Source organism: Macaca fascicularis, chromosome 7 (genome assembly GCF_037993035.2).
Source record: "Macaca fascicularis isolate 582-1 chromosome 7, T2T-MFA8v1.1".
Lineage (NCBI taxonomy): Eukaryota > Metazoa > Chordata > Mammalia > Primates > Cercopithecidae > Macaca > Macaca fascicularis.
The window spans coordinates 50,158,710-50,186,479 of NC_088381.1; the positions used below are offsets into that span (position 1 = coordinate 50,158,710).

At 39.1% G+C, this 27,770-nt stretch overlaps 1 protein-coding gene across 15 annotated transcripts in view; it reads left to right on the plus strand.

The window, feature by feature from the left end:
* Positions 1 to 27,770, plus strand: part of NEO1 (neogenin 1) — a 265,604-nt gene that overhangs the window by 200,710 nt on the left and 37,124 nt on the right. For all 15 annotated transcript variants that reach the window (XM_045395695.2, XM_045395702.2, XM_045395705.2 and 12 more), the window contains exons 9-16: positions 5,202 to 5,356; positions 9,583 to 9,731; positions 10,107 to 10,245; positions 14,182 to 14,231; positions 15,435 to 15,582; positions 19,529 to 19,639; positions 21,031 to 21,225; positions 26,938 to 27,033. In XM_045395695.2, coding sequence (XP_045251630.2) covers positions 5,202 to 5,356; positions 9,583 to 9,731; positions 10,107 to 10,245; positions 14,182 to 14,231; positions 15,435 to 15,582; positions 19,529 to 19,639; positions 21,031 to 21,225; positions 26,938 to 27,033 — 1,043 coding nt within the window. The remainder of the gene's footprint in view (positions 1 to 5,201; positions 5,357 to 9,582; positions 9,732 to 10,106; positions 10,246 to 14,181; positions 14,232 to 15,434; positions 15,583 to 19,528; positions 19,640 to 21,030; positions 21,226 to 26,937; positions 27,034 to 27,770) is intronic.

The following is a 27,770-nucleotide window of genomic DNA, read 5'->3' on the forward strand; positions in this document are numbered from 1 at the left end:
ATACAATGGTGATCCCATAAGATTATACCACTGTCTTTTTACTGTACCTTTTCTGTGTTTAGACACATAGACAGTTGCCATTGTGTTCCCATTGCCTACAGTGTTCAATACAGTAACATTCAGTACAGTAACGTGCAGGTTCGTAGCCTGGGAGCAATAGGCTGTCCTATACAGCCTAGGTGTATGGGATATACTCTGAGCTTATACCATCAAGGTTTGCATAAGTGCATTCTGTGATGTTCACATGATGAAATCACGAGATGCATTTGTCAGAACATGTCCCCGTTGTTAAGCGGTACATGACTGTATGTATACCCGTAAGTATGGTGCAGCAGTTTTTTTAAATGACCTGTCTGTATATTTTGATGTCTATGTAAATGTGTAAAGCAGTGATCCTCAACCAGCAACAGTTTTGTCCCTTCATCCGTCAGGGGATATTTGGCAATGCCTGGCAGCGTTTTGTTTTTTTTTTTTTTTGGTTGTCGTAGCTGGGATGAGGGAAGTACTTACTGACATCTAGTGGGTAGAGGCCAGGGATGCTAATGAACATCCTGCCACACAGAGGACAGTCCCACAACAAAGAATTATCCTCCCCAATGTCTCAGTAGTGCCAAGGGTGAGAAACCCTGGCATGGAGACTGTCTGGTGAGATATGTGTCAATATGTGCCACAGTCAGCTCTCAGGGCAGGACAGGTTTTAACAAAAGAGAACTGAGACTTGTTTTTTTTTTTAACTATATGTACTTTTATATTTAAATGTTTTTAATGAGACTCACCTATTTAAATTTTATGATAGATTATGGGTTGGAGTAAGCAGGAATGATTAGTAAATGAATTTGTAGTTGGAAGAGATATAGAAGTTGAATTGGTAGAGGCAGGTGGGCATGACGAGTGTATGTAAAGGAAGAGGAAGTGCACGGTAAGGCCATCTGTGTGTATGCTGTGAGAAGGATGCAAAGGCAAGAAAGCTGGCCAAACTGGCCCAAAGGTTTTGGCAGAAATTAGTAAGAGATTAGAGTAAAGTGGACGTTTGGAGCCAGATGCAGGAATGCCAGTGAGAATTTGGACATAATCAGATAAGAAGGGACCATTTTAGACTGTTAAGAAAGTTGTACACTGTGATTTTACTAAACAGTACTTTGGGAACACTACCCAAGATTAAAGGAGAGAAACAACAGAGTCAGGGAGACAAAACCGGGTAGTAATTATGTTAGCCTGGATACGTGCTAGTTGTCGGCTTGGATGAAGGTGAAAGCAGCGACTTGAAGTGGATAGGACGAATCTGGGAAATATCTAAAAGGAAGATTTGAGAGACCATAATAGTTTTTTGTTGCTTCATTACTTTGTGATTTCTCAATAGAGGCAATGAAGGAGAAGTTAATTCTTTTAAGTCATAAGACTATAACCTGGCTAATTGTTATATAAACAAAACTTTCTTATTAACCTTTATCAGCTTAAATTTTCTTATCTAAAAAACAAGGGTAATATATTTGCTTCCCAGACGTGTGGTAACAATTAAATGTGAGAATGTATGCCACTACCTGTATTTACAAATTCACCCACTTCCTGCATTTGAAAGTTTAGCCACCAGGTGGCACCATATGCCTTGGTCATGAGCTGTAATTCTTTTGGGTACCTAAGTTGCCAGAGATTTCAGAGGGTCCTTCCTCTCTGCCTTTTCAGCTATGAAAATTTCATCTTTCTTAAAAAAGCAGTACTTTTCTATATTAACCATTAAGTGAGAAGTGGAAAGTAAGGTATTCCTGCTATTTATAGCACTTTAAAGATGGATTGAAGCCTTAGAGATCTGTTAGTCTAGTCAAGGGGTTACCAAACTATGGACCCTGTGCCAAATTGGAGCAGTTATTTATTTTTATGGCCCCAGAGCTAAGAATAGTTTTTACATTTTTAAATAGTTACATTTGAAATATTACATCGGTAGCTATATAATATCTTCCATTTTGCCTCTTGCCCTATAAATATTTACTACCGGGCCCTTAAAGAAAAAGTTTGCCCACCCTGTCTCATTTTTTCATTTAATACATAAAGAAAGTGAGGACCAGGCCGGGCGCCTGGCTCACACCTGTAATCCCAGCACTTTGGGAGGCCGAGGTGGGCGGATCATGAGGTCAGGAGATCGAGACCATCCTGGCCAACACGGTGAAACCCCGTCTCTATTAAAAATACAAAAAGTTAGCCAGGCGTGGTGGTGGGTGCCTGTAAGTCCCAGCTACTCGGGAGGCTAAGGCAGGAGAATGGCGTGAACCCGGGAGGCAGAGCTTGCAGTGAGCCGAGATTGTGCCGCTGCACCACTCCAGCCTGGGCGACAGAGTGAGACTCCGCTCAAAAAAAAAAAAAAAAAAAAAGGAAAGAAAGAAAGTGAGGCCCAGAAAGCTTTAGTGACTTTTCCTCGTAAGCTAGTAGCGTTGCTAGAACTAGAATTGCATCTCCTAACTTCCAGCCCAGTGCTTTCTTTCTATAAAGTGTGCCTTTTTCTTTCCCTTTTGACTCTTAGCTTTCCCATTCTAAGCTGAGTCCCACTGTAACCCCACACACTTATGAGAATTGTTTCAAGTGCTTCTTGAATCTTATCCTAAAACCAAGGGTTTTTTCCTGCGTATTAACTTGGTTCTGGGACCTCAGACCAATGGTGTCAGATCACCTATGACTGACTTTTTTTTTTTTTTTTTACCGGTAATACTACTTTAGAAATTTGATTTAGGTATTAGTAAACTTCACCTATTTCTCCCATTTTTTTCCGTTTCACATAGAAACAAACAAAAATTATATATATGATATTACTACACGAGATTTACATATCAGAAGGCCGATTTTCCTTTATTCATTCAGTGTATATTTGTGATGCAGCTTCCCTGTGTGACCATTCTGCTAAGTGCTTCTATGGTACACGAACATGAATGAGACAGTCTTTTACTTCAGTTTAAAGTAAAGTAGTCCCCCTCCTGTGTCTTTCTAGAAGAAAACTTGTTTCAACTTTTCTGTATAGGGTTAACAAAAGAGACCTGATCTGTACTCTCTCAGAGAGCCTTTAGTTTAGTGTAAAATACAATACGGTTGACTCCCCAGAACTTAACTACTAGTAGCCTACTGTTGACTGGAAGCCTTGCCAATAACATCAACAGTCTATTAGTACATATTTTTATGTTATATGCATTATATACTGTATTCTTGCAGTAAAGTAAGCTAGGGAAAAAATGTTATTTAAAAAATCATAAGGGACCAGGTGTGGTGGTTCATGCTTGTAGTCCCAGCACTTTGGGAGGCTGAGGCGGGTGGATCACCTGAGGCCAGGAGTTTGAGACCAGCTTAGCCAATATGGCAAAACTTTGTCTCTACTAAAAATACAAAACAGCCGGGTGTGGTGGTGCGCACCTATAGTCCCAGCTATCCTGGAGGCCAGGGCACGGGAATCCCTTGAACCCAGGAGACGGAGGCTTCAGTGAGCCGAGATCACACCAGAGCACTCCAGCCTGGGTGACAGAGTGAGACCCTCTCTCAAAACAAACAAAAAATCTTAAGAGAAAATATTTATTGTACATTAAGTGAAAGTAGATCATCCTAAAGTTCTTCACTTTCAGGTTGAGTAGGCTGAAGAGGAGGAGGAAGAAGAAAAGGGGTCAGTCTTATTGTCTCAGGAGTAGTAGAGGCAGAAGAGGTGGAGGAAATGGAAGCAGGGCAGGAAAGGCAGGCATACTCGGTGTAACTTCTGTTGAAAAATATCCGCTTATAAGTGGACCTGCACAGTTCAAACCTGTGTTGTTCAAGCATCAGCTGTACTTCCCTTTAAGACAGGGATCATCTGTGATCAGACCAAGTGTCAGAAACCTTAAATTGTAAGAAATCAGTTGATCCTTCCTTGTAAATCTTGTGATTGAGAGATTTAGCTGAAGATAAAATAGTATTTTTAGGTATCTCAAGTATCTCTGAAAGGTAATTTCTGTTACCACAGTATTCTTTTCCAGGGACCTAGCTGATTATAGAGAAAAAAAGTCCTCTGTAAATATTATGTGGGTACTATTGTTGGATTTTTTAGTTAAAATAAAGTAACTTAAAGAACTATAGAAAATTACTGAAAAGCACTTCTCTGCAATGCAAATGTTCACAATCAGACAAATTGGCATATGGTCATGTAGACCTAAACAAATTTTAATCTGCAATTTCAAGACAAATTATCAGTATTTTAAAGTAAGAATTTTAATTCAATAAATTAGAATAATTTCTTCAATGGAGTAGTTTGAGGCTCTTTAATTACTTTCTCAAGACAGGTATAGCTCTTTCCTCACATGAATGATAGTTCCTAAAAGCCAACTGTTTGTCTAAAACAAATTCCTTCACAATATTTGTTGAAAACTCTTGATTATACAATCTGGTTTTCATTCTAGTGAGTACAGTAGACTGAGCATGTTTGTGGACCTGTGTTGGTCACACAGACCCCAAGACAGAATGTGGAAGCCACCTTTGGTAAAGAACCTAGATAACTGGTTTTAAGTTTTCATCTCATAATATCTAATACTAGACCACTGGATTTGAGTTGTTTGTGATAAAATTTGTCAGACATTTCATATCATTTCGCATCAGCTTCAAAATCATTGAAGTAGTGTTAATTTTAAAAAATAAATTATAAAAATCAGTATTATAATCAGCTTATTTTATAGACTGGGTTACACTTAGGATTTATTTAAATGTTTAACATTTTTATTTCCAATTTTAAAAAGTGGTAACCTCTAGCACTCTTTTTATTGAGAGTCTCTTATCCAAAATATACACAGCATTCTTTGATATTTTCTGTGAAATATCATTAGGTCATACCAATATCCACCTTCCATCAATTTCCCTAAAACTCAGTGATTTCTAAAGCCTAGAAAGTTGATGACTAGCTGCCCCGTTTGAAATGGCATTGAGAAGAGCCCTGTGTCTTCTCTGAAAGGAAGTTGTGATTATGGTCAGCAATATCAGTAACATTTCAGCAAGAACATCACCGACTTGTCAGATACATATGCCCTTGCTCTTTTGCCAGTCCCCATCTTCTTTGCACTGTCCTACCCCCAGAAGCTTCATCGTCTGAGAGCTAATTTGCCTTAAAACTGATAGATTTTTATGTAGAGTGGAAAATGAAACTGTACATTCTAGAAGTATTCCTAATTGATGCTATTTCTCTGCAAATCCTTCCTTGTCTAAAGGGAACGTGTTGAGAATACCAGTCGCCCAGGAGAGATGCAGGTAACCATTCAAAACCTAATGCCAGCGACTGTGTACGTCTTTAGAGTTATGGCGCAAAATAAGCATGGCTCCGGAGAGAGTTCCGCTCCACTGCGAGTAGAAACGCAACCTGAGGGTAAGTCTTCCACCTGTCTGTCAGCACCCCCTAGAGGTAGACTCTTCTGAAGTTCTACCTTTGTTTAGCCTCGCACACCATAGGGGAGCAGAAGATAACAATTCCTTACCTTCAGGGCCCTTATCAATTATTGCAGGCAAAATTAATTTACATCCAAAAACAGCAAATAGGGTCAGGCATGGTGGCTCATGCCTGTAATCCAAGCACTTTAGGAGGCCGAGGCAAGCGGATCCCCTGAGGTCAGGTTTTCTAGACCAGCCTGGCCAACATGGTGAAACCCTGTTTCTACTAAAAATACAAAAATTAACCGGGCATGGTAGTGAGTGCCTGTAATCCCAGCTACTCGGGGAAATAGCTGAGGCAGGAGAATCACCTGAGCCCAGGAGGCGGAGGTTGCAGTGAGCCGAGATCGCAAAACTGCACTCCAGCCTGGGTGAGAGAGTGAGACTCCATCTTTAAAAAAAAAAAGCAAATAGTATGAGACAATATACTTCTATTGATGCTTTTCTACATGTTCATATTTTACTGATCCTTTAAGACTTAGCTCAGATGCCTTCTAGAATCTTTCCTCTAATATTGTTATCTCCACAGTTCTAAGGTATTTATTACATTCTTTCTTCAGTTATGATTATGAACTTACCTTGCTGACTTTGTAGCAAAGACGGAGCCTTTGTCATCTTTACATTTCCCACAGTGTCTAATGTCATGCCTTGCACGTGAAGTAGGTATTTAATGATTGTTCTTAACTGGATTGTCTATCTATAGGCATACCATGCTCTTTAGAATCTCCTTGAGGCTTTATTTTGGACCTGTGGTCTTTTGTGCTACATAGGGTTACTTCTAATTACATTTCTAAGATTTTCTGTGACTTGAGTGTCAATCGGGTTTATTTATAGTATAAATGTGTTGTATATCTTACGTGTGGGTTGTAAACTATAGGCCCAAAATTACAAGCAGCCGAATCTTAATGAATGCTTTTCCTACTTGAGGTTTTTGTCTGGACTTTTGCCTTCTTTTAGCACAAGTTGTTTTTCCTCAGTATATTCTTCAGTCTACTTTTATTATTAACAGCATTAGTTTTTCTGTATTAAAAACCTCCAGTAATAATAAAATATTTTACTTTAAGTAGAGAGTATTTTAGATATATTTGTAGAGGCTACTGACCAGGCAACTAAACAGATTAAATGACTTTACCAGTGGAACTATAGAAATAATTTAAGAACTTTACCTGACGGGTAGAATAAGTCAAGAAGCTGTAGAACTTCACTTTCTAATGCCATGGCAAATCACTCACCTGTCAAATATTTATTGAGTATCCCCTACACCAGGTAATGTGCAAGATACTGGAGATGCAGGGATGAACAAGCTAGGTCTTCTTCCCTTAAAGAAGGAGCAGGCAAGATAGGAGACCTTTCATCATCTCAGTGACAGAGATTGAAGATAGGAGTCAAACCCAGGCAAGAACAAGAGGGCCATCACAGAGTCAGGGGGTTGATTTAAGGGAAGAGTGTGTTCTCATTACAGGCAGGATGTTGAATTTTACAGTTATCTATGTTCAGACAAGAGCAGGAATACTCTATTAGGTTTCAAGCTCAGTTACCTTTCATCAGCTTTCATATAGAAGCATCATTCATGAGAGATACTAGGATACAGAATAGAGAAAACTGACTGTAAAAGATAGAAAAGTTAAGGCAGGATCCTAGGGAAAGATGAGACCTGAGGCTGGCCTTGAGGCATTTGACTTAGAGCAAGCATATTGTGGGAAGGAATTTGCATGACCCAAATCCCAGAAATAGAATCTAACAGTGCACATGCAAGGTAAGTCATGATGAAAATGAAGGAAATGCAAGGGTCCTATCCTGAGGCTGTAAACCTTCTGAAACTACATGAAAATAAATCTTTGTGTCTGTACATACTCACATTTCCCTTGGAAAGAATCTGTAGTTTTCATTATCATTTCAGTTCATATGTCAAATTGTTGAGAGCCACTGGGAGGGTCATTGTCAAATTTAGAGATGAAAGAAAAGGGGTGAAGAAGAGTAGATTTATTGAGTGCCCACCATGTGTCAGCCACTGTGTTAGGCAGTCAGGATGTAATTGTTAGGCAGTCAAGATGTAAAGATGAGTAAGACTTGACTTCTGTCCACAAGGAGTTTATGGTCTGGTACCATAGACAACAGTGTGATGTGTTATCACCTTAAGGAAAGTAGAAAGCACAACCATTTATTCGAGGAGTTTGGCTAAAAGAAAATAGTTACAAGAATATAGGTAGAAGGGGCAACAGGTTCTGGTGAGGGTATTTTAGGGATGGAGAAGAGACTAACATGTTTTGGCAAAAGAGAAGCAGTTTCTGAAGAGAGATTTGCATTTCATCTGGAGGTGTTCAGCTTGTGTGGGGGAGGCATAAATGTTGGAACCAGCCCTTGGAAAATATCTTACATATTTAGTTTCACAAACCAACTTAACATTTTTTCCATTTATTATGCCACTATACAGCTGAAATGAAAGAATTCATTAGCACCTTTTTTAGGATCATATTTGCCTACACTTGGCCAATGAATATATTGAAAATGATTTCAAGAGAATTTAGGGACTGTTTTGTTTTTCTTCTCCTTTAATAAGTTAGAGGAAAGTTTCCCATAGCAGCAGAAGTGTGACAAACCCCACCTGTCAGGCTGCACAAAATGCACCCTTAACTTAAGTGAGTAACATGATTCATAACTAAAGCAAACAACTGTTAGAGTAACCATATTCAGATTTCTCTACTTTGGTAGCAAAATTAATCTTAAGCTATGGTGCTGTTATTCAGGAAAGCCAGTTTGTTTTACATTTTGTTAGTTTTTTTTTCCCTTCCCAGTTTTTAAATCCAATGAATTACAGAAACACTAGTGCCAGAGAAATTGTTTTCAAATATAGATGTCTACCAAAGTGTAGGCATAGACAGCTACACAGGATTTGTGTATAAATTGGAACTGGAACCTGTCAATCAGACAAAAAGAATATAGTAAAAGGGTAGGTATGTGAGCCATTGTAGGAGACAGAGCCAGCTAGACACTTAAGCAGTCAGCCAGTGATCCAGTCCTCCAGTCACATGCATCCTGTCATGGATATTGTAATCACCTCCTGAAGGGTCCTCTTGAGCCCATGTTTTAGAATCAGCAAGTACTCGACTCCTGGGTCCACCACAAGCTAACTTTCCCATCACTTGGGAAAGATTGTTAACTTCATAACCTCACCTGTAAATGAGGATGATAATATTCATCTCATTTGGTTTAGTGCAAAGATTATATGAGAAAATACATGTCAAGTATTTAGTGCTTGACTGACTGTAACCATTCAATAAATGGTAGCTGTTTTACAATTATTATTCTTTTATCTACTCTTGTTCCTTTACTGTTTTCTTCCATACATGTGTTCACATGTCCTTTCTAAACACAGATCTGATCGTGTCATGCTTCTGCTCATAATTTTTCAGTAGTTACCTAATACCTACTAGAGAAAATATAAGCTTCAATAGCAGGACATTAGAGGATTCTTCACTATCTGATCGGTCATTGTTTTCAACATTCTGTCTCCCATATCCACTCTGTTTCAACCAAGCTGAACCACTTAACACTGTCTTTTTGTATATTCTCCCTATTGACCCCATTGACTGGAATGATTTTCCCCTTGGTATCTGAGGAAAGTGTTCATTTTGCTTGACTCCAAGAATTCTTCACTAATCCTTCTTTTCCCTCCCAAACCCCTCCCAAAGCAGAATTGTGTGCTCTCTCGTCTTTCTGTTTTTGTTATAGCCATTACCTAAATCTGTTAGCACTTAAGACATTTTTTGTAACTGTTTATGTATCTGACTTTCCTGCTAGACTGGGAGTTCTTTGTGGGCAGGAGTCTCTTCATCACTGTATCCCTAGTGCCTACCACAGTGCCCGGCAGAAGAAGGATCTCTTTCTGTGGTGGTTGCCTTTTATGTCTTGTGTAGGCCCACTGCAAAACTGGGATTTTATAAACCACAAGGAAAGTTTTTCAATGTAATTTCTGGCTTTGATTTGAATCATAAAAAGGAAAATGTGTTTATATATTATTCTAAAACCACTTCAATCAAATCCATTGTTTTCTTAGCTTCTATTATTTTTAAAACATGGCCAATATGACAATATTGCCAAGAACGGTTATTGAGGAGTGTAGCATTTCATTTATATCTTGCTATCTCAAACTTTTCTTTCTAGTTCAGCTCCCTGGCCCAGCACCTAACATTCGTGCATATGCAACCTCGCCTACCTCCATCACTGTTACGTGGGAAACACCAGTGTCTGGCAATGGGGAAATTCAGAATTATAAATTGTACTACATGGAAAAGGGGACAGATAAAGAACAGGTATGAAGTGAAGCAACTTTTCAAACCATTGATTGGAATAGTAAAGTCGAAATATATTTCCAAAACTCAATAGTTGCTTGACTGGAAATTTGAGGGAGAAAAAGATATATAGGAAATGAAAAGTTGACAGATTCTGTTTCTTTGTACCAAGTTTTATTGTGTAGTTTTTACCAGCAGCGGTCACTGAACATCAAGCAGTATTTCTAAGTAAATTGTCAGTTTATGATTAATCTGCTTTGACTGTTAAAGAACCTTATGTAAAAGGGATAAAATCTGTTTCATGTAGAATATAGAATTTGTATAGCTAATTCTTTAATTTCCAACTTTTCTTTTGGCTTGAGTTGTGTATGTATAAAATGTTATATTTTATTCAAGGATGTTGATGTTTCAAGTCACTCTTTCACCATTAATGGGTTGAAAAAATATACAGAGTACAGTTTCCGAGTGGTGGCCTACAATAAACATGGTCCTGGAGTCTCCACACAAGATGTTGCTGTTCGAACATTGTCAGATGGTGAGTCTTTCTTCCTCTGGAACAATATACCACGCTTGGTGCCCCTGGTGGTTTAGTTGTAAGATCATGGGCTTTGATGTCTAGAAGATTCAGTTCAGATCCCAATTCTACCTCTTTCTGGTAATACGACTTTAGTAAAGTCTGAACACCTTTCTTTACATGTAAAATGTAGATAATACCAACTTCATTGAGTTGCTGTAAAGATTGAGTGAGAAAACATAGAACATAAAGTACCTCTTACTGAGTAGGCTCTCAGCATTTATATAAGTAAATACCATTGCTTGTTCATAACACAGACCATTCCAGGGCTTTTGGAAGACTAGCCTTGTTCTACTTAGCAATCATATTTGCATGCCAAATTAGTCTTTCTAGTTCCTCCATATTTGTGACTGTTTTATTTCTCACCTGTGACTGAATTTCTAAATTAAGTTATATACATACCCATGACCTACAACAGTGTTTTTTGAACTACAGCTTGCCAAAGAGATTAAGTAGGTCAAAACCAGCATTTAAAAATATGTATATTTTTAAAATAGAACAGAAAAGATTAGAGTTCATTGCACTTAGTAAGGGTATATGTTGTTTCATGAAACTCAGCTAAATCTAATGTTTTAGAAAAATGTCTTTTTTTTAAATTTATTTATGTGTATACAGCTCTTATATAAACACACATGCTTTAGAAGCTATAGTTTAACTCCCTTAAGAAAATAGTCAAACTTAACATCACCAATAAAAGAACAGGCTGACATCACGTGCCTCCTTATGTGATATGTGGAGGAAGACACAATATTACTTCTGTTGTATTAGTCCCAAAAATATTTAACTTGAATCTGATCATGATGAAACAATGAGACACATCCCAATTGAGGGAAGTTCTGCAAAAAAAAATTTTTATTTTAAGTGACTTGGATTCTCAAAATATATTAGTTTTGTGAAAGAAAAAAACGGTTGAGGAATCATTCTAGAATCTAGATTAAAGAAGAGTAAAGACATATGAAATAAAATATGTATGATCTTCGGATCCTGCATCTGGACGTAAAAAAAAACAGCCATAAAGGACACTATTGGTATAATTACTTAATGTTAGATACTTACAGTATTAGGCAATAGTAAATATTAGATGTTATTAGCTATATTAGATAATATTTTTGTGTTAAAATTTCTGAGTATGATTTTCGTATTGTGCATTTTGTTGGAGGATGTCCTTGTTCATAGGAGATACGTGGCGATACACACTGCAGAATTTTGGAGTGAAGTATGATGACTGCAGTCATCTCTCAGATGATTCAGAAACAATATGTAGAGAGATAAATCTGTATACATATACATAGAGTAAGATAAATAAAGCAGAGGTTGCAGAATATTAATAATTGTGAATCTGAAAATAATAGCCATTCATTGTACTATTCTTGCCACTGTTTTCCATGGGCTTGACAGTTCTCAGGATTAAAAAGTTGGGAAGTCTGGTGCAGTGGCTCACACCTGTAATCTCAGCACTTTGGGAGGCCAAGTCGGGCAGCTCACTTGAGCCCAAGAGTTCAAGACCAGCCTGGACAACATGGCAAAACCCCATCTCTACTTTAAAAAAAAAAAAAAAATAGCTGGGCATGAGTGGCACACATCTTTAATCCTAGTACTCAGGAGACTGAGGTGGGAGGATCACCTGAGCCCAGGGAGGTCAAGGCTTCAATGAGCTGTGATTGCACCACTGCACTCCAGCCTGGGTGACAGAGTGAGATGCTGTCTAAAAAAAAAAAAAAGTTGGGAAAAAGAAAACAAATAAACTGTAGGTGGTTATACCTTGGCTACTGAACTACATAAGCCAGTTAGTCAAGATATTGGGGAAAAGTTAAGGGAAAAAAAAGTTTACTGTAGGCTCTTAAATCTACACAAGGCAAATTTTAACTGCATTAAGTGTGTTGGCATGTTGACTACAGTATCTGTGGGAATTGAACACATCTCAGCATGGTGGCTAGGGGAAGCACTTTGGAATAATGCAAATCTTGGTTCCGATACCAGGTGAAACAAATATCTTGGACAAGTTAACTTCCCTCTACCTCTTCTGTAGTTTTCTGATCTACAAAATGGAAATGATAATAGAAACTCTGTCCTGAGATTATTATAAGGAATAAGTGCCTGCCATGTAATGACCATGCAGCAAATCTTTACTATAATGATGATAATGAAGACAATGATGACAGCTATGTTGGATGCCTCTGCAACTCAGTCACTTCTTAACATGGAGATGACCGGATCATTAATGTACTTTTTTCAAAACACCATGTGCCTAGGTCCTACTCTAGACCCTCATTACCTGAATCTCTGAGTGTAGGCTTAAGGCACTTTGCTGGGCACAAATTACAGAAATTAGCAAGACACATTCTTTTGTCTTCCAGAAGCTATAGTACAGTGGACACTTAGTTGTATACCTGGTCACCAGATGTTAGAGACAGAAAAGGAGAGGTTTCCATGAGTGGATTAGGAGAGAAGGGCTAAAGTCAGCAATTTGTGAGTGCAGAGAAAACAAATTCGGTTTACTTTGCTTGCTCTCACCAATATGAAGGGAGATACTAGAGAACGTGTGGGCCACACACTTTGAGATAACCCTGGGTTATGTTCTAAAGTGAGGAACTAGGCCGGGCGCTGTGGCTCACGCCTGTAATCCCAGCACTTTGGGAGGCTGAGGCTGGCGGATCACAAGGTCAGGAGATCGAGACCATCCTGGCTAACACGGTGAAACCCCGTCTCTACTAAAAATACAAAAAAAAAATTAGCCGGGCGTAGTGGTGGGCGCCTGTAGTCCCAGCTACTCAGGAGGCTGAGGCAGGAGAATGGCATGAACCCGGGAGGCGGAGCTTGCAGTGAGCCGAGTTCATGCCACTGCACTCCAGCCTGGGTGACAAAGCGAGACTCCATCTGAAAAAAAATAAATAAATAAAGTGAAGAACTAAAGTTATGTGGCTGTTTGTTTAACCAACAGTCCCAAACTTCTCACTTCTAAACGAGTATTTTCTGGTATCTGGTTGCCTCAGGAAGCCAGATGGTTCACTCTACCAGCTGTCATTGCTTAAATATCTTTGCTCTCCTTGGGAACTGCCTTCAAAACCAGCTTAGAAACTCCACAAGAAAAGCCAGGCTTACTGATGTATGTACATCTCATTTTGATCCATAATGTCATTACCCCATTCAGTCACTTGCCGTATTCCAGAAAAACATGATTGTCTGCCAAGATAAAGATAGACCAGGGCCAGATGCGGTAGCTCATGCCTGTAATCCAGCACTTTGGGAGGCCGAGGCAGGTGGATCACCTGAGGTCAGGAGTTCAAGACCAGCCTGGCCAACATGGTGAAACCCCATCTCTACTAAAAATATAAAAATTTGCCAGGCTTGGTAGCAGGCATCTGTAATCCCAGCTACTCAGGAGGCTGAGGCAGGAGAATCACTTGAACCAAGGAGGCAGAGGTTGCTGTGAGCCAAGATTGCGCCGCGCCATTGTGCTCCAGCCTGGGCAACAAGGGTGAAACTTAGTCTCAAAAAAAAAAAAAAAAAGATAAACCATCATCAATAATACTCAAAAGAATGCATTTAAGGTTCTGAGTACATACGAGGTCTAGAAAAGTTGAGAGTTTTTAGAAGAGTTCAGAGCCACTATACATCCTTGAAATAAATATCTGACTTCCCAAAGGTACAACCTGGCCTGGGTGTGGGTGCTTTCCCATATGAAAGTGTCTTATGTTAAAAATTGAACCAGGCATGGCCATATGTCATCCACATAGTATTGTCAACATGAGGGCATTGGCAGCTAGTTTAGATCTGGTCACGTAATCAGTGTTTGAGATTTGCATTTGTTTAAAGTCCAGTCAAGATGATCACATGATGGGTGATGTGTGGGTGATTTTTAAAAAAAAAAAAATTTTTTTTTGTTTGCTTCTCTAGTTCCCAGTGCTGCTCCTCAGAATCTGTCCTTGGAAGTGAGAAATTCAAAGGTAAAACTTTATGACGCTGCTGTTCATTTTTACTGGTATACTATTGCGCCTCACAGGGGCTTATAGAAAGGGAGATTCTGTGGGAAAGCATCAAAATAAATGAATGGCAGTGTTGTAATAGTCTGCATTTGAAAATACTAAACCTATAAATTAGAGCCTAACTGAAAAAAATCACAAGCAAAGAAATAAAAAGACATAGATATTACACTTGCATTAAAGCTGGGCTTAAAAACCAACTCATTTATTCTCCTTAATTTTGCTTCCTTTCTCTGATGCCAAAACTGCTTTAGCGTTTCTGCAAATAAATTGTTCTTTTTCTGTAAAACATTACATTCTAGATGTTAACTGTTCCGAATCTTAGTGGTACGGCAGAAGGAAATAAGTTGTTTTTAACATGGTTCCTTAGTGCTGTGAGATGAGCCCATGTGAATCAAAGGCAGACCTCTGTCAGATTGGTTTTATCTCCTCAAACTGTCCCTCCTAGCCAAGTTTGCTGTGTTCTTAGGGCCATGTATGCCTCTCAGAGGCTCAGAGCCCTTCTGGACTACACAGACAACTGAGATATTCAGTCCTTTCAAGAAGTACTATAGAGAGCCAAATGCAGTGGCTCGGAGGCTGAGGTGAGAGGATCACTTGAGCCCGTGAGTTCAAGGCTGCAGTGAGCCATGATTATGCAACTACACTATAGCCTGAGTGACAGAGTGAGACCCCCTACTCTAAAAAAATAAGAAAGTACTATAGGACTCCTTTTTGTCTTTTAAGAGGCAACCAGCTGTTAATTAATCATCCCCTTTTTAAAGAGTTTTAGATGAAGATTTCAGCTCTTCTGCACTGGACACGGGAAAGAATCTTTATACCTAATAATAGTTTACTTCCCTAATCCATGGGCTTCTGGCCTTCTTATACTTTCCTTCTGAAAACTTTTCTGAGACTTTTAGCCAACATCATCCTTCTGGCAAAACAGCCAGGAGATCAGGGGTCCAGAGGGTACTACTTGAATGTATAATCTTCCCATTTGATCCTTGAGGGTTTTAGAATTTAAAGGTATTTTTGAGTGATTGTTAAATAACTTTGTAAAACTCTGAGTACCTTGCTGCCTCTATGCTTCTTCTCTTTACACTGTGAAATCAGGATAAAAATATGTAAAACAGGACCAAGCTTTTGATATATTCAGCCTTTTTTCTATAATCCTGTCTTGTGCAGAGTATTATGATTCACTGGCAGCCACCTGCTCCAGCCACACAAAATGGGCAGATTACTGGCTACAAGATTCGCTACCGAAAGGCCTCCCGAAAGAGTGATGTCACTGAGACCTTGGTAAGCGGGACACAGCTGTCTCAGCTGATTGAAGGTAAGCTACCTTGCACATAGGCAAAAGGTAGACTGTGTCTTTCTCAGATATTGAATTATGCTAATCTAATGACTGCTCTGAGCTGTCGACTTATGCAATTTTAAAATGGTTCAGAAATTTTTTAATGGTTCAGTCCACTTCTGACTTGATAGAGATTAGTGGAAAACATTCTTAAAGGTTCTGCTATCTCTGAGTGGTGAGATTGAGTTTGATTTTTCCTTTCTTGTGTTTTCTGCATTCTCCACGTTTTCATTTTTGCATGTATGTATTTTTTTTTTGTAATCTGAAAAAATGATTAAACAAAGTTATATAAGTATGGAAATTACTCCACTCAGTCTAGTTGGTAACTGAGGTCTACAAAATGGTTTTTGTAATACCGACCACCACTCGTGTGTACGTAGCCTGAAACAGTATTTGTGAATAGCTGCCTCATTGCAATAATCATACATATGACTATGGACACGATAACATTTTAGAAAATACTATCAGGCATAGCTCCTTCTGTATAGTTTTCCCTTCATATGCAACAGAATAAGTGGCATACCTGGTAAAAATGGATCCAAATGTGTATCTAATATGGGTTCACCCTGGAGATCACAGAGAATCCCCCGTCTTCCTCAAGTAGGGGAAGTAGAGTTGGCTAAGCAAGGGTAAGGTTCTTTTGCAGGAGAAACATGGAAGCCAGATTAAGTACTTTCACCCTGTGAATATTGGGATCATGCCTACAAAGAATTGAGACAGATGCCCCAAGCTGTCCTTGTTCCATTGGGTTTTCATAGATGCTTAATATGGCTGCAGAATCTACTGTAGTCTGAGCAGACCCCATCCTGCCCACTCCTTTATTAGTTTAGCAGTGCCAAGACTCTGTCCTGCTCAGTTACACATGCCTCAGCTTTGGCACCATCACCCTACCTCTGTCCTAGGAGTAAACTCACATGGGCTGGGCCTGTTGGAGTATTGCCTCAGCTGCATCAGCTTAGTTTTGTCACTCAATAGAGCCCATCTGTTTTGCAAGCAAACAGATGAATTTGAGTCTAGTACATTTACAACCAGAAGGTGTGAGTTATCTGTAGCTGTAACAGTGTAGTCACAGGGCATGTTTAATCTTGGGACAAAAGCTCTGACTTGGGTAATTTTTTTGCTAGGAAACTCCAAAGCGTGCTGGTAGATAAGAACTATAAGAATGGGCGATATTGTCATTATTATCTAAGCCCAAGAATTAATTTAATCACCCTTTGGAAACTTTAACTTTCTTTGTATTTTATCTCTCCTGGGTAGACATTGAAAGGATTACAGAAGCTTGGCATCACCCACTTTCCTGGGACCCCAGGGACCAGGTTCTTGAGAGAACCAAAATCTGGGGCCAGAAAGTGTCATGTTTTCCAGCCAGGTGCAGTGGCTGATGCCTATAATCCCAGCACTTTGGGAGGCTGAGGCAGGTGGATCGCCTGAGGTCAGGAGTTCAAGACCAGCCTGGCCAACATGGTGAAACCCCATCTCTACTAAAAATACAAAAATTAGTTGGGCATGGTGGCACGCACCTGTGATCCCAGCTACTCAGGAGGCTGCAGCATGAGAAACTCTTGAACTGGGGAGGCAGAGGCTGCAGTGAACTGAGATCGTGCCACTACACTCCAGCCTGGGCAACAGAGTAAGACTCTGTCTCAGAAAAAAAGCATAATGTTTTCCCTTGTTTATAGGTATAAGTTTCTAAAAATTGAGAGAGCCATTGACAGTGAAAAACTGTGCTCTAGTAATCAGCAAGCTTCTCACTCCTCACCTCACAAATGGGATTGACTTCCTTCAAAATAGGAGAAGGTGAATGTTTGTCTCCAGGGGCATATCTTTCAGTCTTCCAGCTTCTTCACAAGAACCCCACATCTCTTAGCTGCAGTCCATATCATGACTGCAGTAGACGGTACTGAGAAATATCACTAAGGGAGCACTGGCCACAGATGTTCTCAAAGTCAGTTTCAGCTGAGCATGATGGCTCACTCCTGTAATCCCAGCACTTTGAGAGGCTGAGGCAGGCGGATTCCTTGAGCTCAAGAGTTTGAGACCAGCCTGGGCAACATGGTGAAACTGTGTCTCTACAAAAAATACAAAAATGTTAATGGATAAGCAGAGACTGAAAAAAAAAAAGTATAAAAATTAACCAGGTGTGGTGGTGCTTGCCTGTGGTCCCAGCTACTTGAGAGGCTGAGGTGGAAGGATCATTTGAACCCAGGAAGTAGAGGTTGAAGTGAGCCGTGATTGTGCCACTGCACTATAGCCTGGGCAACAGAGGGAGACTCTGTCTCTCCAAAAAAAAAAAAAAAAAAAGTCAGTTTCATATTTTACTCTACATTCAGATAAATAACATTTGCCATTCGTAAGGCTTTTCATTTTGAATATTTAGGTGTATTTATTATATACTAGGCACCATTCCTGTTGCTGTTAAAAAAAGAATATGGTCCTTGCCCATGAGGAGATTATTCATTTTCTCAATGAAACATTTGATGTGTAAGCAAAATAGAATTTTTATGGTAAAAATGGCTTTATATTTATCAAGAAAATTCTTACATTTTAAAATCATATCTGGATTTATTCATTTAATAGATTTCATTGAACTTTTGTTGGCATGTTCTGGCACTGAGTATACAATGGTGAACAAAAATGGAGATGCTTGCACTCTTAAAGCATTAACTTGAAGCCTGATAAGTATTAGGGAGCAATATGGATCACCAAGATCCTTTACCAACAACACATTATATGATTAAATTTTAGGCAGAAGTAATTGTCGTTACAGCACTAAACAGATCTTGCCGTATCTTTATGATATGTATTGTATACCTTAGTTGTAGCCTATAAACTCTATAGGGTACTTAGAGGGAGAGGAAACTCAGCCTCTTTGCATGGTACCTCATTTTTGCTTGTTCTCTCTTACATCCTAATTGTCCCCAAAAGACAGGGAATGATTGGTTGGATTCTTTCAGGAGCTTCACTGAGCAGTGTTTGCTAGTAGTCCAGATGATTATCTGTCAACAAACAGTCTAGTACTTTCTGGTTCATTGAGTTCAAGGAGATAAATTGACTTGGGTCCAGGCATTTTGCTCCTCCCTTTTGTCTTGCTCCTTGCTTTGTGGGGCACACAGATTGTCAGGAAGGCCTGTTGAGATAGAACCTACCAACTCTTCTCCCCACCACGGGACAGGATTAGTTAACCAAACCAGGGCTTTTCTCGTGTCCTGGCCAAGTTACATTCTCAGTACTGTTGCCCTGATTTGTAGAACAGACTTTTCTGTGTGCATCTTTGTTGCCTTTGATACATTGGTAGATCACGTACTTTATTAGCTGGTAATGTATTAAAAGTTGCATAACAAAGGGTTGGGTCAATTTCCACTTTTACTTACTATATAATCTATGAGCAATTGGTTGTTAAGGAATAGATTTTGAGACCATATTTGGTGCTTAAAATTTTTCTGCCATGGTTGTGAAGTGGCTCGGAGAACAGAGGTAACTCAATAGGATTTACATCTTTGCATTCTTTCCTTCTTAGGTTTTGGTGCCTTCTAAGACCAGATACCTTTGTTCCTTTGTTGTAACTCTTTCATTGTTCTTGGCCTCTTTTTGGCCTTAGCTTTCTTTGTAACACAATAAAGGGATTGCATTGAATGATCTCTCAGGTACCTTCAAGCTTTTAAACAAAAGTCTGTAATCTCCCGGGAGCTTCAGTCATTTCTGTTTTCCTCTTAGATTGTGTGGGCTTCAGCCTTTGCTTTATTTGGAGATGGAAACTACTCTATGTTGTATTTGCGTTTTGCTTACACTGTATTAACTTTAACTGAAACTTTGTCAAGCTATATACTGAGTTGGTGACTGAGATACTTGCCTTAATGAGGGATTATTAATCTTTTGTTTTTCCAAAGCTCTGGTTTCAGTTGTGTTTTTTGTCACCTGGTCTCAGGTCTTGATCGGGGGACTGAGTATAATTTCCGAGTGGCTGCTCTAACAATCAATGGTACAGGCCCGGCAACTGACTGGCTGTCTGCTGAAACTTTTGAAAGTGACCTAGATGGTAAGAATAACAATTGGCAAGACTGACACACAATAAATACTAACTGTAGTCAAATGAGTCAAACTAGAAAGCCACAGACGTGGGTTGGATATGGCTCAAGTCTGAACATTAGTGTATCACACTGCTGTCATTCCTGTATTGCACCAGGCTGCTGGAATGGATTTTTTGCAGTGCCTTGTAGCGAACTGTCCTTTCAAGCAGAACTAGAGCAAATAAAAATGTGTATGTGCTATAAGTTGCATTTTTTTCCACCAAGGCCATTAAGTAGATGGATGATGTAAAATTTAAGGCTGAGCCACATAAATCATGCCTTTGTTTCAACGGCAGTTTCCCTTTTCTTTTAGTACTGGACACCTTGCCCTTTTTCTCACCTGTTCATTCAGTGAGTACTTCCAAAGGCATGTGTATAGGTAGCACCTTTATCAGTGATAGGTGCTGGACTTGGGAGGCAAAAGACCTGAGTTCTTGTTCTGAGTCTCATTTTACTAATTTTTTTTTTTTTTTTTTTTTTTTTGAAAAGGGGTCTAACAAACTCACCCAGTCTAGAGTGCAGTCATGGTTCACTGCAGCCTCGACCTCCCATGCTCAAGCACAATCCTCCCACCTCAGCCTCCTGAGTAGCTGAGACCGCAGGTGTGTGCCAACGCACTTAGCTATTTTTTTTAGAGATAGGGTCTTACTATGTTGCCCAAGCTGGTCTTGAACTCCTGGGCTCAGGTGAGTCTTTCTCCTTGGCCTTGCAGAGTGCTGGGATTACAGACATGAGCCACCATGCCTGGCCTCAGTTTACTAATTTTTTAATTAAGGTCGTAATTTATGCCCTGAAAACAGTGTATGTGAAAGAGCATGTAAATTTCCTCCTTTGTAAGCCTCTTAGTCTCTCACCAATTGAATCAACTGTGGCTCTAAAATTTCATGTTTTCTAGTTTATCATACTACTTAGGGGAGTTAGTAATTAGTACTATTGCTATAATGTGATGCTTAAACACCTGTTAACAACAGGCTTCCAATTACTCAGTTTATGCCTTTCTCATTCCACCTGGTAGAGTTTGGGAATGGGATGTGGGACCAAGAGAGATGGTAACTATTGAAAGAAAATTTATTTTTCTCCTTTGGGGCAGAAGAGGTTCTTGTATCTGTTTTCCCTTCCAAATTAATATTGCAGTGTCTTGTATTTAAAGCTGTTTAGGTTTGGTTTTTTTTTCTTAGAATGCAGTAAAATCTTGGGCTATATTTTACTATACATACAGTTTCTCTTTGAACCATTGGGCATAATGTAAAAAACTTAGCCCCAAATAGTGTGGCAGGAGGCTAAACACGATTCCCCAAGGATGGTGAGATATTTTAAAGGACAGTATATCTCATCTTGCTTTTCCACTTTTCTTTCCCAGAAACTCGTGTTCCTGAAGTGCCTAGCTCTCTTCACGTACGCCCGCTCGTCACTAGCATCGTAGTGAGCTGGACTCCTCCGGAGAATCAGAACATTGTGGTCAGAGGTTATGCCATTGGTTATGGCATTGGCAGCCCTCATGCCCAGACCATCAAAGTGGACTATAAACAGCGCTATTACACCATTGAAAATCTGGGTATGTTTGCTAAGTAGAGAAAGTTAATTGTGTAGGTGATTCCTTTCTTTTTAACCTTTTATGTAATATTTTTATTTTTACAAGAAAATTGCAAAAGATAGTACAAATAATTTCTGTATGTTATTTCACCTGAATTCCCCAAATGTTAACATTTAACCACATTTACATCTATATTTTGCAGAATGCTCCTCAATTGAGACTTGGCTTAATATCTCCTCATTACATTCAGGTTATGCATTTTTGGAAGGAATAGGGTAGAAGTGTTAGGTTCCTGTCAGTGCATATCAGGAGGCACATTACAGCCTATATTGATAATGATGTTCACTTTAATCAGTTGGCTAAAATGGCATCTGCCACATTTTCCTGCTATAAAATTGTTATTTTTTCCTTTGTAATTAAAAGTGTCTTGTGGAGGAGATACTTTGAATCTTTATAAGTATCTTGTTTCCCATTACACTTTCACTCACTAGTTTCAGCATCTGTAGTAACAGTTATTAGAAAGTTGTTTCCCCGATGGTGATTTCCTAATTCCATATTTCCTCTACAAATGTTAACATCCTATGATAAGGAAGAACTTTCTTTCACCCCCATGAAGAGAATGGCCAATGGGAGTCTCTTTATAACTGGTTCCTGTGTCCATTTGACATCTTCCATCTTTCTTTGAGCACCTTCTTCCTTTCTGACAACATGGTAAGATGTTCCTGGCTCATCTAGTATTTCCCTAGCCTCAGCCCTGGAACCAGCCATTTCTCTAAGGAACCCCAATTTATTTTATGAAAAATGATTTTGGAAACCAATATCTGGGCACTATGTCTGTTGATTGTAACTGGGGTAAAAAATCTTAAGGAATCTACAAAAAGGCCACTAAAACTCTTAAGTGAATTTAGCAAGGCCACAAGATACAAAGTGAATATACAAAAACAGTTGTATCTCCATATACTAATAATAAGCAGTTGGAAATTGGAATTAAAATAACAATACCACTTAGAATAGCACCAGAAAATATGAAGTACTTAGGAGCAGACTTACAAAATGTATGTAATATCTGTGCACTGAAAATAGAAAATTGTTGCTGAGAGAAATTAAAGAATACTTAAATGAAGATACCATGTTCATTGGTTGGAAGCCATGATATTACTAAGGTGACAGTTCCCCCCAGTGCAGTCCAAGAAAAGTCCCAGTAGGCTTTTTTGTAGAAATTGATAAGCTGATTCTAATAATTTTTATGAAAAATCAAAGGAACTAGAATAGCCAATTTTTTTAGAGAGTAAAATTAGAAGACCCATACTACCTGATTTCATGTCTTCTTATAATTGAGACATAGTGGTGGTATTGTAAAGGTAGATGTTATAGATCAATGGAACAGAATAGAGTCCAGAAATAGATCCATATGTATATAGTCAGTTGGTTTTTGGAAAAGCTGCTTAGATAATTTAGTGGGGAGAAGATAGCCTTTTTAACAAAAGGTGTGGGAATACCTGGATATCCATATCAGAAAGAAAAAGAACTTTAACTGTTGTCTTACGCTATATGCAAAAACAGACCTAAATGCAAGACGCAAATGACTTTGGGACAACAATTCTAGAAGAAAAGCATAGGAAAAAATCTTTATGACTTTGGGATAAGCAAGGACCTCTCAGGTTGTAAAACAGCACAAATCATAAAATTTAAAAATTGATAAATTGGATTTCATCAAAATTTTAAAACTTCTACTTTTATAAAGATACCAATAAAATTAAAAGGCAAGCCACAGACTTGGAGAAAATACCTACCATTTAAATATCTAACAAAGAATTTGAGTCTAAAATATATAAAACTCTTACAACTCAGTAATAAGAAGGCAGCCCAATAAAAAGTGGGCAGGAGATTTGAACAGACACTATACCAAAGAAAATACATGAGTGGACAATAACCATATGAAAAGATGCTCAGCAACATTAATCATCAGAAAATGCAAGTTAAACCCACAATGAAATATTATTGCATACTCGCTAGAATTGCTAAACATTAATAAACTGGCAATAACAAATATCAACAAGGATACAGAACTGGAATGTTCATAATAGCTGGTGGGAATGTTTGATAGTACAGCCACTTTGGAAAACAGTTTAGCGGTTTCTCATAAAGTTAAACATATAACCTAGTAAAATCCCACATGTAGATAATTAATTAAAAGAAAAAAAAAATACATGTCTGCGTAAAAACTTATATACAATGTTCATAGTAACTTTGTGAACAAGGGGAAATAACAAATTTTCATCAACAGGTAAGTGGTAAATCGTGATATATCCATGGAGTACTACTCATCAATTAATAGGCTATCAAGACAAAACAGGAATTAATCTCACAAACATGCTGAGCAAAGAAGTCAAACACAAGCCCCTACATACTATGCTGTTACATTTTGTGAATTACAAAATAGGCAGAATTCGTCTATAGTGACAAAGCAAGATCAGTGGTTGCCTGGAACCAGGGGTGGTAGGAATCAACTACAAGGGAACCAGGGAGCTTCTTGGAGAATTGGAAATGTTCTATATCTTGATTTTGGTGGTTATTATGCAAGATATATATATTTGTCAAAACTGTAAATGTACACTTGATACATTTTATTGTATGCTAATTATACCTCATAGTTGATTTTTTTTTCCTTTTTTTTTTTTTTGAGACAACATCTCACTCTGTCGTCTAGGCTGGAGAGCAGTGGCATGATCTCAGCTCACTGCAACCTCTACCTCCTGGGTTCAAATGATTCTCCTGTCTCAACCTCTGGAGTAGCTGGGATTATAGGCATGCGCCACCACGTCCAGCTAATTTTTGTGTTTTTGGTAGAGATGAGGTTTCACTATGTTGCCCCAGGCTGGTCTCGAACTCCTGACCTCAGATGATCCATCCACCTTGGCCTTCCAAAGTGCTAGGATTACCAGCATGAGCCACCACACCGTTGATTTTAAAAGCAAAAGAATTCGAGAAATATTTATGTTTTATAATAAATAATTTATTTTGTCAGGTATAATTACTTTTCCAAATTGGATTATCATTATAGATCTTTTTTGAAACACTCGTTTTTAAAGTTAAAATCTGCCCTGACCAAATTTTCATTCAAATTGTCTCCTTGTAAACATCTTTCCTAAGAACAACTTCAAGTGCCTAACAGATGAGTTATATTCATCCTTTCTGTTAGAAAACAAGCTGGGATTTAAATCTTTATTCCAAAAAAAAGCAGCCTTTATCTTTTCCTTACAAGGAAGAAACAGTACAGTTAACCTAGGAAATGTATCCCCACATGAACATCTTTTAAGACAATTGTTAGAGAGCAAAAGGAAAGCTTTGCTGGTAGAATAAAAATGCCAGGCACAGTGGCTCACATCTGTAATCCCAGCACTTTGGGAGGCTAAGGCAGGAGGATCGCTTGAGCCCGGAAGTTCAAGACCAACTTGGGCAACATATTGAGACCTCATCTCTACAAAAAATTTAAAAAATTAGCCAGTCATGGTGGCATGTGCCTGTAGTCCCAGCTACTTGGGAGGCTGAGGTGGGAGGATCGCTTGATCCCTGGACGTCAGGGCTGCAGTGAGTCGATTATACTGCTGTACTCCAGCTGGGTGACAAAGTAAGACCTTGTCTGAAAAGAAAAAAAAAAAATGTCCCTGTAGTGACCAGCCTCATACTGTTTCCTTTATGCAGCTACTGACGTGAAACTCCTTTGCAGTATTGACAGGACATGGTCCTTGATTTTCAGGTGCTTTCAGTCTAACAGAACAAAAAGAAAACACAAGAAACAATGAAGTGAGTTGAAGTGAATTTTGTTCAGAGAAGGGAGAGCTAGCAAGACACAGTAGAGCAGTCAGGGAAGAAACACCTGAGCTCAAAAGATAGAATCAAAATAGCATTTGAAACAGAGAGATGAGAGGAGTGCTGCATGTGCAGAAGAGAGTAAACAGAATTTATTAGAAAATGGAGTACATATTACAGAGTAGCAAAAAAATTAATGTGGCATAAAGTAAAATAAGCTTGAGCTATAATTATTGACCTAGATAGATCTAAGATGCATATGATGTTGAGTTAAAGAAGCAAGTGAGAGGTGGAGAAATACAGTTAGCAATTCATCTATTCATCAGCCTGGAACTCTCCCCTGAGCTTCAAATCCATATAAACATCATATATCTCATATTCCATCTGGCCCAAAGTTAAAGTTAATGCATTCTTCCTCAAACCTGTTGATTGATCAGCAAATATTTAATGAACACTTAACAATATCCCAGACACTGTGCTAGAAATAGAGCAGAGAATGAGACAGATGTGCTTACAATTATTAGAAATAATACAATTCAAAAATAATTGAAATTGTTCACAGTGCTGAGGAAAGAAATGGGCTTTGTAACTAGAGAGGTTAGTCCAGTGTGGACTGAGCCCTTTCAGATGAATAGGCTTACCTAGGTAAACAGGAAGAGTGGGATGTGTCCCCAGCATAGGGAGCAGCTGCAAGCAAGAAGGCCCCGTGTTGGAGAGAACACAGTGCTCAGTGAACTGAGAAGTGGCCGGTAGTGATGGAGCACAGAGAACTAGGCAAAGAGTGGTGGGAGAAGACAAGTAGTAGATTCAATAAAACTTGATTGTTTGTCTGGAGGGGATGAGGGAAAAGGAGGTCTTAATAACTCCCAGGTTTCTGGCTTGAGCAGCAGGATTGGTGGTAGTGTCGTTTACTAAACTAGGAGACACCGGAGCTGGTCTGAAGCTGGAGGCAGGGTGGGGAGGGACAGATTTGAGACACCCAAGAGGAAATGCCAAACAGACAATTGAACATAAAGGTCTGGTACTCATAAGAAAGATCCAGACTAGAGATCTGTATTTGTAATTGATGACACATACATGCTAATCAAAACTAAGGAAATGAACGAAAGTGCATAGGGTGAGAGCAAAGAGTGGGAATAGAAGAGGACCTAGAATCAAGCCTTGCACATGTGTATCGTGATTGTTCTTGCCCCTTTTCCCAATCTCAGTGAATGACATTACTATCTATTATGTTGCCCAAAACCCTTTTTCCTTGCCAGTCAAGAAGTAAGTCTTACTGATTCCATTTGTTGTCAGTCCTGACACAGGAAGACCTGCCTCTATTTGTTGCCCTCTAGTGGCAATCCAGGGAGTAGGTGGGCCGCCAAAAAGAAGCTTTTGAAGTAACACATGCCACATGAGACATGGCTCATGAGGCATGATGGCTAGATGAGGTTTGGCCATTTCTGGATTTGGAGGCCACTTGGAGAGTCAAGGACATTGAGCACTTACTGACTTCACAGTTTATCTCCTACTTCTCTACCTTGTCTGTTGTCATCGCTGTGCTTCCGGGAATGAAAGGAGTTTATTTAATTCCAAGCTCCATCTGCAGGCTTCAGCACATTAAATCTTATCTCTTCAGTCTCAGCCAAGCCCTACATCATACCCTGAACATCACTAAACCATAGGAGAGGCCAAGAGAGAATTCAAGCACAGCCCACCTCCTCTACTGAGACTAAATCCAGGAAGTTGGTCCCGGCCAGTTTTTCTGTACTATGTGTGCTTCCATCTCCACATGTCCCCGCACCCTGAAATAATCCCCCATAAAAAATTGTAAAGTTATCTTTCTTGAATTCTTCTGTGGTTAAGATTATGCACAGCCACCCTTGAATTTTTAAAATTCTGTAGTGAGCATTTTTTATGTGTGTGCCTTTTCTTCAGATCCGAGCTCTCACTATGTGATTACCCTGAAAGCATTTAATAATGTGGGTGAAGGCATCCCGCTATACGAGAGTGCTGTGACCAGGCCTCACACAGGTAAGGAATCCTATCTTTCCTAGTCTCCAGCACTTTTCCCAACAGCTTAGGCAGAATATTGGCATGAGGCCTATCCCGTAGGTGTTAGTGAAGAAAAAGCGTATGGCACATTCGGGTGCTGACTTCAAATGGAAAGTGGGCTTTCAGCATGGAAAGTTCTGTTAATTCCTGTTTTGCATTTTTTGGAAGATTCTAATTCTGCCACGTAAGCCATTCTGTGTAGATATATACACATGTTCTTAATTTGTTAGGATGTGGAAAGCAGAGTTTTTAGATAATTAAAAGTGATTTTCCATCTTTTGGGCATGTGAGTTGAAACTAAAGTGAGTCAAAAAAAATGCATGTTACTGACTGCGGCAATAAATGCATGTGATTCGTGAACCCAACATCATTTGCATTACTAGCCACCTGAGTTGGTTCGGAAAGTATTTTTCTGTGTGCCTTTCATACGCTTGAGTATAAGGTCAGAGGTACTAGCCATTTCATCAGTTATACATTTATTACAAGCAAGACCAAATATTCATTGTTTTTCTTTGAATTATCTACTTAAAATATCTCTAAAGGCCAGGCACAGTGGCTCACGCCTGTAATCCCAGAACTTTGGGAGGCCAAGGCGGGTAGATCACGAGGTCAGGAGATCGAGACCATCCTGGCTAACATGCTGAAACCCCGTCTCTACTAAAAATACAAAAAATTAGTGTGTGGTGGGCGCCTGTAGTCCCAGCGACTAAGGAAGC